This window comes from Thermobia domestica, chromosome 3 (assembly GCF_964235325.1).
Source record: "Thermobia domestica chromosome 3, izTheDome1.hap1.1, whole genome shotgun sequence".
Classification (NCBI taxonomy): Eukaryota; Metazoa; Arthropoda; class Insecta; order Zygentoma; family Lepismatidae; genus Thermobia; species Thermobia domestica.
The window spans coordinates 285,504,440-285,521,221 of NC_137456.1; the positions used below are offsets into that span (position 1 = coordinate 285,504,440).

The 16,782-nt window shown below is 34.5% G+C and overlaps 1 protein-coding gene across 2 annotated transcripts in view; it reads right to left on the reverse strand.

Moving 5' to 3' along the window:
* The window catches only part of LOC145681108 (synaptotagmin-12-like), a 607,941-nt gene that overhangs the window by 167,772 nt on the left and 423,387 nt on the right, over positions 1-16,782 (reverse strand). For both annotated transcript variants that reach the window (XM_081752521.1, XM_081752520.1), the window contains exon 5: positions 12,164-12,373. In XM_081752521.1, the coding sequence (XP_081608647.1) occupies positions 12,164-12,373 (210 nt within the window). The remainder of the gene's footprint in view (positions 1-12,163; positions 12,374-16,782) is intronic.

The window sequence follows — 16,782 nt, forward strand, 5'->3', positions numbered from 1 at the left end:
TCTTACGTAAGCTGAACCTGTTCTACAGTAAAGACGATTTTTCATTACGATTGGGCTAACAATTCGTCTTTTTCCATAGGTAATTTCCACTATTTGCACTATCTATACGTTAATACTTAGCATAGATTCATATATTTGGAGTTCGCTGATAATGCATATAATAAGACATACTAGAAATATTTTGTTAAAATTTTCGTTTGTAGATCTAATCCACGCTTCTCTCAATGACATAGATGTCGCTGCTTCGTGTTGAACTGCAGAATTCCCTCGTGTTCTTGAAAATTTCCCACTTTAGCAGAGTTGGTAATTCTCGAGATTTCTGTCGATTTAATGTTTTTTGCTTCTAATTTCTTTATTTTAAGCTAATATCTAACACAAATATTAAAAACGGATTTGTTATTAACCTGTCCTGCTGGGGAAACCTTCCGAAATTTCGAACATATAAAGAAAACGGAGATATTTTCAAAAAACTTCAAAATAAAGAGACGCGTCATTTATTTTGCTCATGGTAGTACGTGAGAAAAGTATTTTGGTGACAATTCTTTGAAGCATCGTTCATTGTAAGTAGTAAGTCTGTTATCGTTAGTACGAGCAGTAATAGATACAATCTATTAGTTAACAGTGTAATCTTCCACATACACAGAGTGTTACAAAAATTTGTCACAATATTTTGAGAATAGATTTCTCACATCAAAATAAGAAAAAAAAAGTCATATGGTCGGAAGTGCATAGTTTCATCGTTCTAGGGTGCCGAAAATGCGAAAAAAAAAATGAACTTTAAAGGTCCATAGTTTCACTTCTATAAGACCGATCGTAGTCCGGTCAAGACATCACTGAGGAATTAGTATGTGAACTATCCAAATATCCATCTTTCAGAACCTCCTACACTTGCACAATCATTTTTAGAGAGGCTGTTTGGGAGTACTTGATCATTCTCCTTCTATTTCTCTAAAAATTGGTGTGCAAGTACTGGAGCATTCTTAAACATAGATATTTGGTTAGTTCACATACCAGTTCCTCAGTGATGTCTTGACCCGACTACGATAGATCCCATAGTAATGGAGCTACGAACTTTTAACATTCACTTGTTTCACGTTTTCGGCACTCTATAGCTCCGAAACTATCCACTTTTGAGCATAGATCCACATGAACTTTTTTTTCTTATTAAGTTTGCAAGTTCCTAAAATATTGTGACACATTTTTGTAACACCTTATAGGCCTATTCAATACATAAATAACAAATATAATACAAAATAAAAACAATGATCTATTACGTTTTTAGCGCCACAAAAGTTCGTATTTTTTGATTTTCTTCCGAAAACTGCGTATGTAACTTTACCCGGATACGGTAACATGTGTCGTAAGGTTAATTTGTAGTTTAAAGTTAATTAAGGTTTATTTCATATTTTGTAAAAATAATGCAAGATTTTCCTAGTTAAATTGTAGTTGGAAATGTATTGAATTTTTATGCAAAGTGAATATTTAATATTGTTGAGTATCAGTACATTTTTTGAATAAATTTGACGAATTTCAACTTAGAATTTGGAGCTTTTGAATCACACTGTATTTAATTGTTTATAAGGTTCATTCCGTATCAGTCTTAGCAAAATTTGCGGGTCACAACGAAATGCAAACACACACACACACACACACACACACACACACACACACACACACACACACACACACACACACACACACACACACACACACACACACACACACACTAGAAAAAAGAATTGTAGATTCTATGCCGATCATAGAAATCTACGTAAATCGCAAATTCTGAGTTGCGTTAACGCAAACAGATACGGAATGAGGTCTACCTTTATTTCCAATTTTTCTCAATGAATCAAGAAATATTCTGTATATTAAAACGAGCATTTGCATTATGGAAAAATATGTGCATCTCCGTGTTCTTGTTGTAATGAACTATCAGCTTAGTTCCCTTTTATGCTCTACTTTTTGTATGTTTGTTTGTTTAAAGCTTGAAGATAAACTATAGGTGGTGCCTCACTCTGTTTCTTCAGAGATCAACGTAAAAACATGAAGTACGGTGGTTGCATCATCGTAAGAATTTTATGTTGAAATTCTTGTATTGAACGGACTCCTTTTCCTATTCCATCTCACCGCTCTAGTACTTCAATTCCACTGTACGTACTTTCCCACCCGGAAGTAACTCATTTCCGAGTGGGAAAAATGTACAGTTTTGAACAACCAACCTTACACAACCATCTCTCAGAACAGTGTTGCCAATTTGATGGAAATTTCGCTAAATTTAATGGATTTTATACGTTTTCCACAGCAAAAATATTGCTGTTAGCGGACTGTGAATTTTTTGACGGATTTGAATATAATTTTTAATTTATTCTAAATTATTAAACATTGTTTAATATAGAGTTCACTAAATGTAGGAGGTTTCCTGGTATCTTAATTACAACGTATGTGACTTTTCTGCAAAAGCGTGATTATCAGGGAATCAGGAGAGCAAGCCAAGCTGGCCACTCTGGAGTTTATTTTAGTAGACAAAAATAATGTGATAGCTTTGCCTGAATTTACATAAAATCATTTTAGTGGCGTTTGCATTCGACATATTTTCGTTAAGAATGATTCTACTTCATCCACTCAAACGATCTTTTAAATATTGCCTTGGTGTCTGTACGCCAGAGCCGTAGCTAGAGATTTCGGTGCCCAGAGCGAAGTAGAATTGGCACACCCCTACATTTACCATACCAAACTTTTGCCGCCTCTTTATCTCTCTCTCTCTCTTTTTTTTTTTTTTTTTTTTTTGAATATACGAGAAGCAGCTTTTGTTGTTATGCTATGTTGAATTTTTATCAAGCCGCTTGGATAGACTATTCCAACATCCAGAAACGATCATTATGTATTCTTTCTACAAATAAGAACTGTTTCCAAGAGGCTTTTTTGGATTAAAACTTCCCAAAACTACTTTTGGTTGTATACAAATCCACTTGGAGAGAACGGTTATGCAAATTTATAGCTGTTTACAACATTTCATACTATCGATAAGAAATGGAATTTCAATACATTAGAAACTATGTGCTTTTAAAATGTTCCAAATAGATGACAGCATTAATTTCTAGTAATAATTGCAAACTTTTGTAATTTTGTCCTGTATATGGCCAAACAAATAACATTTTAATTTCCATTCGTTTATTACCACCAATTAAACGGGTTGAATTTCTTACTGATAGACTTTCTTTTACTACTCTTAAGGATTGGTGGTGTGATATTATTGTTTTAAATATTCATACCACAACAGAAGATAAGGATGACGATATAAAATACACTTTTTAAGAAATAGTAGAACGGGTATTTATCCAACTCCCGCGATACCATATGAAAATTCTATTAGGGAATTTCAATGCGAAAGTGAAAGAAGGTCTGCATAACTAAAGTAATGACTACGGCGCGGCGTTAGAATCGTGACCTTAGCAACATCAAAAACCTTATCGTGAAGAGTACAAAATTCCCATATCGCGATGTTCATAAATACACATGGAGCTCGCGAGATGAAAAAAAAAAAACAATAAAATTGATCACGTTTTAGTAGCTATTGTGCTGCCAAAATGTCTTGAGCCGTGGCAAAAATGTGAACTAAAGCTCACACCCTCACACACCCACGTGTTGAGCCAATAAGGGTTCAGCAGTTGCGAAGCGAGAGAAAGCGAGTGGAATTCCTTCAGCCGATAGCAGCGCTTGCAACGAAAGAATAGAGATCAAGTCAATGTGGTATATTTATAGAAAAAGACAGTCTACCATAATTGATATTTGGTCGTTCAGAGGACCTGACTGTAACACTGATCAATATCTGGTAACAGCGATAATAGGAGAGAGATTATAGTTTAATAAAGCAAATATTCAACATCTAAAAACGGAGAGGTTTAGTTTAAAGAAATTGGAGGAGAATCAGGCTTGAGAGGAAAACCAGATTGAATTGTCGAATAGATTCTCGGTTTTAGAAGAATTTGAGAGCACTAGTGTTGAGGATACTTAGGTTTCAATTAGGGATAGCAGTAAAATTTTAACAAGAGAAAAAAATGGGGCACGCGGAAATACGGTAGGGACAAACCATGGTTCGAAAAGGAATGTATTAAACTAGCGGAGAAGGGAAATCAGGCGAAACTGCGTTGGCTACAAAATTCGAACGATATAACTGCACAAAATTTCGTTGACATCAGATGGGAAACTTCCAAAATGTACAGAACACAGAAACGCGATTTTTTGAAGACCAAAATTAATGAACTTAAAGATAATTTAAAAAAAAAATATTCGAGACATGAATAAGGGCATCATCGAATTTAAGAAAGGGTATCAACCTCGCGAGTATAATTTAAAGAGAGATGACGGAACAATTCTCACTGATACAGATGGTATCTTGAATATGTGGAAAGATTCTTTGAAGATTTGCTTAACACGCAGCCAAAAACTAATGTTCGTGTGGAAAGGGAAATGCACACAGCAGAACCATCGCTATAAAGAAATTAAAGAAACACAAATCTCCTGATATAGACGAATTTCTGGCTGAGTTAATTTTAGCTGGAGGCGAAAAATTATGGAACAAGATACACAAATCCACTCTCCTTATATGGAACAAGGAAGAACTGCCACAAGAGTGGAAAGAATGAACCTTTGTTCCAATTCACAAGAAAGGCAGATTGTAATAATTATCGAGGCATTTCTCTTCTGTCAACATCCTATAAAATCCTCTGAAACATTGTATTAGCAAGACTGATCCCATACGCGGATGAAATGATTGGAGATTATCAGTGTGGATTTAAAAGAAATCAATCAACTATCGATTAGATATCTACGATTTGACAAATACTCTAAACGAAATGGGAATACAATACCCCGGTACATCAATTGTTTGTTGATTTAAGAAAGGCTTACGAATCTTTTAGGAAAAAATATTGTACAATATTTTTGCAGAATCTGGAATATCGGAAAGCTAGTTAGATTAATTAAGATATGTTTAAATGAATCTCAAAGTACAGTTCGAGTAGGAAAATTCTTGTCCACGAACTTCCACGTCGAGAATGGCCTGAAACAAGGAGGTGCGTTGTCGCTATTATTATTCAACTTTGTTTACGCTATAAGGAAAAAACAAAGGTAGAAACCAGGGTCTAGAGTTGAATGGTGTTCACCAGGTTATGGCGTATGCTGATGATGTGAATATGATAGGGGATCATAGAAGAACAATAGAAAGAAATGCAGAGCCTTATTAAACGCCTACAGGTTTAGAAGTAAATACAGAAAAACAACTAAGTACGTGGAAGTTCGCTGGGATCGTAATACTGCAAATTATGGATACGTCAAAGTATCAAATAATACTTTCAATAAAGAGGATCAAAATCACATCCACTAAGAAATTAAATATCGACTGAAAACGTAATTCCTATTATTATTTACTTCAAAATCTTCTGTTGTCGCGAATTATGTCAAGCAATTTGAAGCTTAAACTATATAAAACGATAATCATATCTGTTGTTCTGTGTGTTCGCGAAACATGGTCACTTACTTTAAGGGAAGAATACAAACTGAAAATATTTGAGAATAAAATCCTGAGACGAATATTCGTACCCAAAAAGAACGGGAATAGGAAATGGCGAAAACTTCATAACGAGGAATTGCATAATTTATACCTTTTAACAAACATTGTTAGAGTCAACAAATCTAGGAGGCTCAGGGGGGCAGGTAATGTAGTCAGAATAGAAGAAAGTAAGAAGGCTTTCAAAGTTTTGACTGGAAATCCAATAGGAAAACGTCCATTAGGAAGGCCTAGGCCCAGATGGGAGGACAATATTAAGATGGATCTCACGAAGAAAGGAATACAAAATAGAAATTCGATCCAGTTGGGTAAAGATAGAAGTCATTGTAGAGGCTTTATGAACGCGACATTGAACTTCCGGGTTCCATAGGCCATAGACTTAATCAGTTCTTTTACGGTAAAAATATATTTTGTGAAGTATAACGGAAATGCAAAGGGAGCCTCCTTTGTAAATTTCGATGGAGATGAAGAATATGTTTAATGTTTGTATTTAACATCCAAAATCTATATATATTGTATGTGTGTAGACATAAAACACAACTAGATACGTATGCAGAGAAAATATATCCTGGCGATAGAAGTAGTTGATGGAGAAATGATCCCAATAAATTCCTTCAAATTGGAATCATTTTATGTCAATGGAATAAAGAAAAATTACTCGTAGTTATCAGTCTTTGAAGAAAACTCGTAGTTATCATTCATTGTGTTAAGTTCTGACTCCTTAAGCCCATATTCTACAAGTTCGAAAATTTTATTGTTACCTTTAGTTACCCTTCTTTACGTTCATTTTTTATATTCCCGCGCAAAAGCAGCTTGCATGTGTCTCTTCACTCCACTCATTTTCATACCTTCATTCTCACTATCATGATTAATCCGATTGTGTAGACAAGCATGATTAACCAAGTAAACTCATCACCATCACGACGCCGAATACGTATTTCAGACTTTGACCGTTTCCGATTTTGAAATCGCTCCTGCGTACACTATGTCATTCATTATTCGGCACTTTGTATATCACATCGTCATTAACAAATCAAAGTAATAATTAAAAAATGTTGTGACTCTTATTGAAACGTGTGAATTGTTAGCGGAGCGAGCAAGAAAATTTTTAACAAATGTATTTCTTTGCAAACTGACAATAATATTGATTTTACACTGAGAAAAATCCGTTCTCCGGACAGCGGTATATTGTACAAATATACGGTATCCTCTTGCTTACTACAGAAATCAATACGGAGCATACGTTATCCGTATGATACATACGCACTGCCGTTTGATGTTACATCATGCCGTTGCAGGATGTATGACATCTAACAGTTTTCCGTATATCACATGTATATACTTATGTTACCTTCGTCAGCTATATGCTATATACGTCCATTTGTATGTGAGATCCTGATCGACTACATTGTTTCATACGGAAAGTACGTATAGATGGAACACTTATACAGAAAGTATTATAAAACATGCGTTTTCAGTTATACGTCTGGTGTACGTTAAGTCCAAAAACTACAGGAATTACGCATGTAACCTATCTTTTTAAGTATGCCACCTACAATTTTTTTTCTCAGTGTATAGGGCGCCAATTCTTATATGGGGCTCGGCGTTGTTTCCTCTTTTCAAACACTTTTTCTTTCTTCTTTTTCGTTCGGCACCCCCTTGCTATAAGTGCCCGGGGCGACTGTCCCGCTCGCTCCCCCTAGCTACGGCTCTGACTGGATGCAGCAAAGTTTATGAACTACAATGATAGTGGGTAGTACAGTGGCCTCTCAAATGGCGCTACATAACGTTTTTCATTTGAATAACTTCATTACACTGAGAAAAAATGTAGGTGGCGTACATAAAAAGGTAGGTTACATTTGTAATTCCTGTAGTTTTTGGACGTAACGTACAGCAGACGTATAACTGAGAACGCATGTTTTATAATACTTTCCGTATAAGTTGTTTCATCTATACGTACTTTCCGTATGAACTAATATAGGCGGTCAGGATCTCACATACAAATGGACGTATATAACATATAGCTGAGGAATGTAACATAAGTATACATGTGATATACGGAAAACTGTTAGATGTCAGACATCCTGCAACGGCATGATGTAACATCTAAAGGCAGTGCGCATGTAGCATATGGATAACGTATGCTCCATACTGACTTCTGTAGTAAGCAAGAGGATTTCGTATATTTGTACAATATACCGTTCTCTGGAGAACGGACTTTTCTATGTAAACTCATTATTTTTGTATTGTCTTAAGTAATTAACTTCTTGACGAAATGCAGTTTATCTTGTTTATATATATGGTCAGGAAGTTTTGTTATTAATATTAATATTAATATACGTAATTTTTGTACGATTAAGCTTCTCAGAGCATACGTTAACCGTTTATAAAACAACAGAAAAATGTCGAATTCTTCCGCTGTTGTTCTCAAGCATTTGTTAGACTTTTACATATAAGCATACATCCATGCAAAAGACACTATTCTATTTCGTTTGTTGTATTTTCCTCTATTTTCTTTCTTTCTTTTAGTTGTTATTTATCACTAATATGCTCCTTTAGAGCCAATACTGTTGTTTTCCTTTGTTTTCCTACTTTCTACCTTAAAAAAGTGCCGGCGGTGGTATTAACAGTTGATAAGGATAAAACATATATTTTTATATTAGCACCTGAAGTAAGAGTAGCACCTATCGAAAAAAATAGTTGAAGTTATACTTATTCAATTCAATTGTACTTATTTGTAAAATTTTATAAGTTAATTTAAAACCATTGTATATATACAGTTATAACAAGTTAGTTTTATTTCACAGTTGGAAACTACAGTACACTTCCAAACTATCCGAATTCAATTCTAAAATTTGAAGTAATACAGAGTGGGCACAAATTTCTAACACTCTCCTTGAAGTAATCAATATTCAAACTATGCATATTTTAATTATAACTACAGATGTACACACTACTGATTCAGTTTTACGTGTAATCAACAAACTGTTGCTTTAATGTTTAAATGTCTGACACATCAGAATGGGTTCTATCCTGCTCCAAACACGAAATAATTCGTCGCCAGATTCTGTTGGACACTCTTCTCACCATTGCTGGAGTAATCTGTCTGTTGCATATCTCACAGCTTGTTTCAATTCATTAATCGTTGTACTGAAACTAGATTCTTCATGAATCCTCAGAGAGCATTGTCACAGATCGACAAGTTCGGACTTCGAGGTGGCCAGTCAAGTTTAGCGGGAAATGAAGACAATCCGCGGTCAATCCAGCGTTCTGGAACCATCTTATTGAGATATTCTCGAACCGAAGTGGCAAAATGAGGAGGCGCTCCAACTTGCTAAAACCAACATGTACCCTTGACACCTCAGGTTTCCAAAAGAGGAAAGAGCCAGTTTCTTAACATCTCACGATATCAATGTTTGTTAACAGGCCTTGTCTATTATATGAAGGGAATTAGGAGTAGACCTGGATTGTGCACTACACTTGGTACATCTGATGGGAAAAAGTAAAGAAATACGAGAACTGTAATAAACACATTAAAACTATGCTAGTGTGAGCAGCAGGGCACACTCACACGGAGGTGGGTCTACCAGGTTCGGATTCCTCCCTCAAAACTTCTTAACTTGGCATACGTTTGTATATTTTCATAACAAAACTATAATTATTTAGTAGAGAAATGACTATTGTAGCCTTAGGATTTGATGTTACAGTTCATCTGTACTTTTTCTTTTTTAGAAACTTCTATATTTTTTTCTGCAAATATAGATAGCAGAATTGAACAATTACTTATTATTTTTCGGGTGTAGAATTACATCGGATCAATAGTACATAGATGTAGTGTTTTATACTGTAGTATTGGACCTCCCTACCAAACTTTGGTCTCATCCAACAAACTTTGCTGGGTGTGTGCATTTTAAATACGCCAAATATTCTTTCACAGTTCGTTGGCATTATCATTTCTATTAAGGCTCATAATAATCTTGTACAAAAAAGTCACATTCGCTCACTTTTGATTGATTATATCACATTTTGGGGTGTTTGATATATTGCATGTCTTCATTAGGAGTTCGAAGATTCTAGTATAGGGTGACCAACCGTCCCGTATAAACGGGATTGTCCCGTTTTTTCACTACCATTCCCGGTGTCCCAAGAACTGCTCCCGGGACGCCAAAATGTACCGTATTTACGCACATTGGGTACAAAAAACCTTTCGAAACGCTAAAATTTCCTCATTTATATTATTTCCTAAGCTATGTGATTATATTGGAATATGTCTAATTACTGAGCAACGTCATTACGACGTTTGCAATATTGGATGTGGTGGCTGCACTGTTTTCCCTCCTAGGCCTCCCCACTCCGCAGACGGCAGTGCAAGAAGCTGAAAATCTTATGGAGAACAAATGTAACCTGTTTTTACTCTCTGTTTCGGGCGGTGGAAGATTGAGGTGCTGTCATGAGTACAGTACAGTGTTTCCGTGATTTGATTAAGATGTAACATACTTCCATTTACGAAAGGTGAACAGAAGTTTAGAACTATAAAAGTGAAAGTAAAAAGAAAACTAGTTGTAAATGAAATAATGTCTAAAAATAAGACAATGCAAATAAAACGAGTTGGAATCCGATGCTGAGAGTAATTATAAATCATGTCGGTGATAGATTTGAGCTCTCATATATTTTTAGTAGTTTTCAAATATTTCATTTTTTTTTGTTAGCTGCTGATAGTTACTTATTATCTAATTAATTCAACAACCTTTTCAATAGGGTTTAAAAGGAAAAAGTGTAAATTTGCCCTTTTTTGCGAGACATGCAAAGAGAGAGAGAGAGAGAGAGAGAACGGAGAGGCTAAAAAAAAATATATATTTAGGGGAGCAACCTATCCAGAAATAAAAGTTGTCCCGTTTTTTCTAGTTTACGATTTGGTCACCCTATTCTAGTAGCTCTGGTGTTTTCTGTGGTTTGGTTGACTGCATGAAGTGTCTTGCTCTCCTCATTTGTATAGTGATTAGTGTATGTCTTTGGTGGACAAGCCCCGAGTTCAATCCAAGGTGGGAAAACATCAAAAACATTACAGTAATCTCCTTTTTAAACTGTAAATCTCGTCTTATAAGTCTAACTTCTAACAGAGAACGTAAATACAAGACAGACAATTACGAAATGTCTTGAGACAACAATGCAACAACATATGAACAAAGCGTTCGTAATTAAAGGTGCCTCTCTAACTATCATAATAATTTGATATATTACATTTCCTGTGTATACTGTTTACAGTTCAAAAAAGAAAATATCTGGCAATTCAAATACACGAGATAGCAGACGTTTGGAGTCTAATGCAGATGCCATTAGTATGTTGTCATAAAATTAGTGGTGAGTTTATGAAAGAGAACGGCATGCAACAAAATTAATGAAAATCATAGTAAATAATCCGACATCGACTTCAGAAACTGAAAGTTGTTTTACCATATTAAAGAATATGAAAGCATTTAAAAGGAATGCCGTAGCTCAAAATAGTTTTACTGCATTAGCTATAGAATTATTAGAGAAAAATAATTGTAATAATTGTAAATTTCAGAAGAGTTATTGACAAGTTGATTGTCCAGAAGAACAGCAGAAGTGATTTCATATACAAGTGAAGTGCAGTATTTGCATGTGTACTTCTTATTATATGTAAATATATATGTATACATATGGTTACTTTCATTGACTTTATCGTTTTGCTTATTTAGAATACAGAACTAATTCTAGAAATATAATTTTTTGATGACTATGAACTAGCAAAAAATTGTCACGAGACGCCACTGATCTATATACACAAAAGTGCAATCTTGTTGAGTTTGTCGAACTGTGCTTTCAGAAAATATTACTAAAGCTTATCATATTTTATAAGCATATATAGTCAAGAAGAATAGATTAAATCAGCCGCAAGAAGTGCAGGAAATATTGTCAAAAATGTCGAATACTCTAACAAAAAAATGTTAAGGGTCAGAACATAGGACAGATTGACACTTGATAGTCTTGCCGAAGATGGTATCGAATATTGCAGGTTCTCAAATTAAATTTTAGGGGGGCCGCGGTGGCTCAGTGGTAGACCGTTCACCTCTAGTGCTTGGGGTCCCGGGTTCGATCCCAGCTCCCGGCAAGTGAACTTTGTGGTGGACAAACACCGTGTGCGTGGGTTTCCTCGGGGTTCTCCCGTTTCCTCCCACTTTCTTCATTCCACCATTTCATTCATTACTTATCATCACCGTCTCCTTTAGCTTCACCGGCATAACCGTGGGACGTAAAACTCAAATATTTCATTTCATTTCAAATTAAATTTTAGAGCCACTTGTAGACATTGCAATTCTAGATGTACTTTTGCAATTAATATACAAAATAATTGTAAAATACGTACAAAAATTAAAGCTCAAAATAATATGCAAGAAAGTAAAAATAACAAAATGTCATCAAGAAGAAATATAAGAAGCTCGGTTGTTCGCACAAAGCAGATCCCATATAGGCTATAAAGACAACATGGCCCTATCTTTAGGATATCGTAAATCTTATAATTTTTACCATTAACTTGTAGCGTAAAATAGAAAAAAAATATAGACTTACCTGTCCGGTATCTGTTAATGTAAGCCACGTTGTAACTGGTTGCCTAATGTTGACGTCACTCAACTTAATTTCCGCTTCACCAATCAACGTGTTGGAATACTTGTCACTGGCGTATACGTAGAACATAAGCGATCTTCTCGCAAACTCGTTCATTTCCAGTCCAAAGAGGAATTTTTCCTTGTAAGTGGGACAATTTGATTTCTTATATACCTGAAAACAGGAAAATAAATTCAATATTTTTTACATGACATATCAATAGTAGAAATATCAGCCGTAATAGTGAATCAGTAAGATTATAGATAATGGCCATTTTTGAGGAAATCTTTAAAAGCTGTACCTCTTCAAACTAAAGGAAGAAAATTTACCTAATGTACTAACACTTAGGGTACAGACAAGAGTTAGAACCTTGGATAAGGTATCTTACTTCACTTGAAGCTATAAAAGCGCTTGATGTTATCGTTGTTACATCCCTCACGGGCCCCTACTGATCATGTGTCTGATACATATAAAGGGTGCTAATGAATTATACCGACAAACTGTAAGAGGTGATTCCTCACATCAAAATAAGTCAAGGACCTGTGGGGAAAAGTGTATAGTTTGAGAGCTAGGACTGTCCAAAATCGCGAAAAAAAATTCATGAGGACTTGGCACCGTCGCACGGTGCCAAGTCCGACGAATAAGATTGATGTTCCAACATTAGTGTCTTCTTAGCTTCGCTGAAGCGTTTGCGCTACTAAAACACTTGCTTACGTAACACCGTGTTATCACTATATATATCATGCAACATTTTCACACACTCACTCGGCAATTTCTTTAATTTCACAAGTTAATGCGCTGCTCAATTTTCACAGTTGATATTCTTCCGTCGTTCTATGGCGGTAAAGTTGAAACCGAAAATTGTTAATTTGAACAACTTCCGGTTTAATGGGGCAGACTACTAATATTACTTAAGTTATTACAAAATAAATACTAATATTATTTAAAAAGTATTTAACAAGGAACCAAGACGACATGATAAGTCATCAATTACCGTTGAGTTCATTTTTCTAGGTGCTGCCTTAACACAGATTTTTGGGTTATTCAAACTCTGGTCACACTGTATTTTCTATAGATGGCAACATTGAAAATTATTCCGATTCGTATTTTCGAGTGTAGAATAACATTGTCTATTATTGTGGTAAGTTACATTTCATTATCTCTTTTCACTTACGAAAAACTGGCAAAAGAAAAATTGTTAGATTTTGAAAAATATTTAGTAGTCTGCAGTCTTCAGTAGATGGTTGAAGTAGGAGATTGAGCCTACTTTTGGGCCACTGAATTAATGGCAAAAGAAACTGATTCTTGATATATTTTATCGTTTTCGCTCTATGGAAATCAGAATTGAAATTCGAACTATTCCCAATTCAAATACTTTGGTAAATTTGAACTTCTTTCATTTTGGTAGAATGTTGCGGATACCCATGATATGTATATTGCCTTAAGATGGTGAATTGTTCGCAAAAGATAGGTTTTACGTTATCTGTTATGTTTTCGTTCTATAGTAATGACAAACGTTGAAGCAGGAAATGGTTAATTGTAACCACTTCCGGTTTGAATAGATGGTTAACGAACGAGATAAAACCTATTCTTTGGACGCTCAATCGATTGCAAAAAAAAAAAAAAAAAAAAGACATTTCGATTTTTTTTAGAGTTTGTGCTCTGACATCTATCAACAGACAGACGGACATAGCCGTTCTGTAGGAGTTTGGATACTTATGCATAGCATTAGTTTGAAATTCTAATAACTGATGCCTTATACACAAGATACAAAGATAAGGTTTTGTAGTCCAGTGATAAAATTTCTTGAAATAATATAGTTCCAGACAAACATGTCAATGTTGCTAATTTGGCCAGCGATGTTTCTATCTTGAATTCTAGAAAAAGTTTTCTGGAAATTTAGAATTACCGTTTTCACTCTCTGTGTATCGTGCGTTCCATAATTAAAAAAAAAAAAAAACTTTACTTTTACAACCTGTATTCTACGTACATTTTTTGTAGGAAGTGTATAAAATTTCCTCCGTAACTACCTGTCCATTGTGTATTTATTGTAACAGAAGAGACGACATGATAGGGTTACTGTTACGAGTGTGTTATATTACAAACTATAGTACTTACATCAAGTATAACAAGCCAGTACAGATGAGTATTAACCTAGTTCCAAATTACTATGTCAAAATACCTACTTTATATTCATAATAATTGTACTAAAGTTAATTATTGATAACTTAAAAATAATCATATGTTGGAAATGTAAAAGAAAAAAGAATAATCAAAATCGGTTAATCTATTTTGAAGTTAAGCGTAAACATGCCCACAAAGTAGTCGGTTAATTATAATTTTAATATTATCAGTCATTGAAGATTTTCATGGTTTAGTTCCAAAGACTAGAATTGGATCTGCATGAAATTTACAAGAAACTATTGGGGAAGTATACTCTAATCAAAATGGGCGCACCTTTGCAGAAGTTACGTGTGAGTATAGACAGAACTTTCCCTTCTGTCTATAGGCCTATATATAAAGTTTCCTTTCCCTTTCTTTAAAGTCAGCTAAAAATTACAATAAAATGGTAACAAAATTACAATATTCTTAATTACTATACAAAGAATGAAACCCACATCAAGTCCTCTATTAAAAAAAAAATCCTCATGTGCTACACATCTTGAATTTCAGTGGCTAAAGTTGAATTTAAAACTGTACGAATTACTAGCAAATAAGTTATATTCCCCGTAGAAGTTTTTTTTTTTTTTGGTACGACCAACAGCCTAGCAAATTTAACTTATTTTTCTTTATAACACAAGTATTAAGATATTAAAAAGAATAGACCGTAAACGTATCCTGTGAGTTTTAAAGCAGAATGCTGTAGGTATTTTTTAGATTCAAAACTAAGTTTAGCAAATTTATGAAGTAAAGATCAACTTTATCTAAACTGAAATTTGTCCTTAAGTGAGTTTCCCCAAAGTCGAGATATTTAAACGGAATTTTAGGCGGGGAAATGGATGCGGATGCAATGTTTTTCCTGAGAGTTCTTAAAAATGAAATAACTTTTGCTTTCAGACTCACTTCATGACATTTTCATTTTTTTTTTTTTTTTAACATATCTCATGATTTACATTATGATACAATATTTTTGAGTACTCTATTGTAAGACAAAGTTTCGTATATTCATTGCATGAGACTTAAATGTTCCTTGCCTGAGAAACGAAATTAGAATTTTAGTTATGACTTAAAAGTGCTCTTTCTGTGGGGAAGCTAAATTTGTTTTAACATTAGTTTTAAGGCCTTCCTTCTAGAATAATTGGATTGTGTGTATTTCAATTTCATTTCCATTATTAGACAAGTTCAGTATTAATTTAATGTTGTGAGAGAAGTTAAAGCTACAAGTAACCTTATTTAGAGACCATTCTTTATGCTACTAGTTTAATTGTGTTTTGAGTGTGTTTCCTTTAGTAAGAAACTTCTTTTTGTTGTTACTGGTAGTGAACACATTATTATTTTTTTTTAAAGCGTTGATTTGAATTTGATTTACGTATGCTTAGTTCTTTGCGTTCATGTTTTTAAAAAAGCGCTAAAAATTATCCCGCTTTTCCTACCTTTTAATAAAGTAAAATGACACGAATATAAAAGAGGTGACAATCGAGATTTCTAGGTGAACTCGAGCGTGAGCGTTATTATTATGTCTGTGTGCGTGTGCAAAAAGAGGACGAGAGGATCTATTTGTTTCTCCTACGTAACACACAAAAAAATCCACAAGTTGATTTCTCTCTGGTCCGTTGCTATGGATACCCAACTCTTCAAGCGCCACCGTCATGATGTGTGATGTACGTATTTTGAAAGTCGAAGATGACGAACATTATATCTGACAGTGGTTGAAATCCTTTGTGGGTTCCTCTAAGAGCTCGAAGCTCAGATTCTCTCTCTGTGTCTACGTCTACTAGAAGGATCCACAATTGAGTCTCTTTCCCCACAGTCCCCCCGTTTCTATGTTGTGCCACGTCCATTGTTGTGACGCTCTATATATATGAGATATGTATTTAAAAATGGCACTTCACAGAGAAGATTTTCCACGATGACTGACGTTGCAAAATGGACTAAATTGTTGTTGAATACAGAAACTTTTGTGATATCTTGAATAGATACATGACACAAAAAGAAAGAGTTAGAGATACACCCCTCTTTGGAGTTTACTTAATTTCATTACGCAAGAGGTGGGAATGTACTATTTACAGAAATTCAAAATTTAACGGTGCTAACTACTTATTTCAATTTTTGATTTCTCCTATAGTGAAATACTGTTCGTCTCTCCCACACATCTTTCTAAGCAAGATCAGCGATGTCAACCTGGAACTTGGATAAAATTCTATCTTGAAAGGCAAAAATTCACATTTTGCTCTTAAATTTCCCACGTTCTATACTAATTACAAAAATTTCAAAATTTGTAAAAGTAGGGACAAATCTCATTCTTGGAACGCTGAATATGTATCAAAAAAGTTTTTTAAATATATCTTATCGTTTTTGCTCCATGAAAATAGGTATTACAACCGAAAGTACTAGTAAATTTCAATCACTTCTGGCTTTGGTAG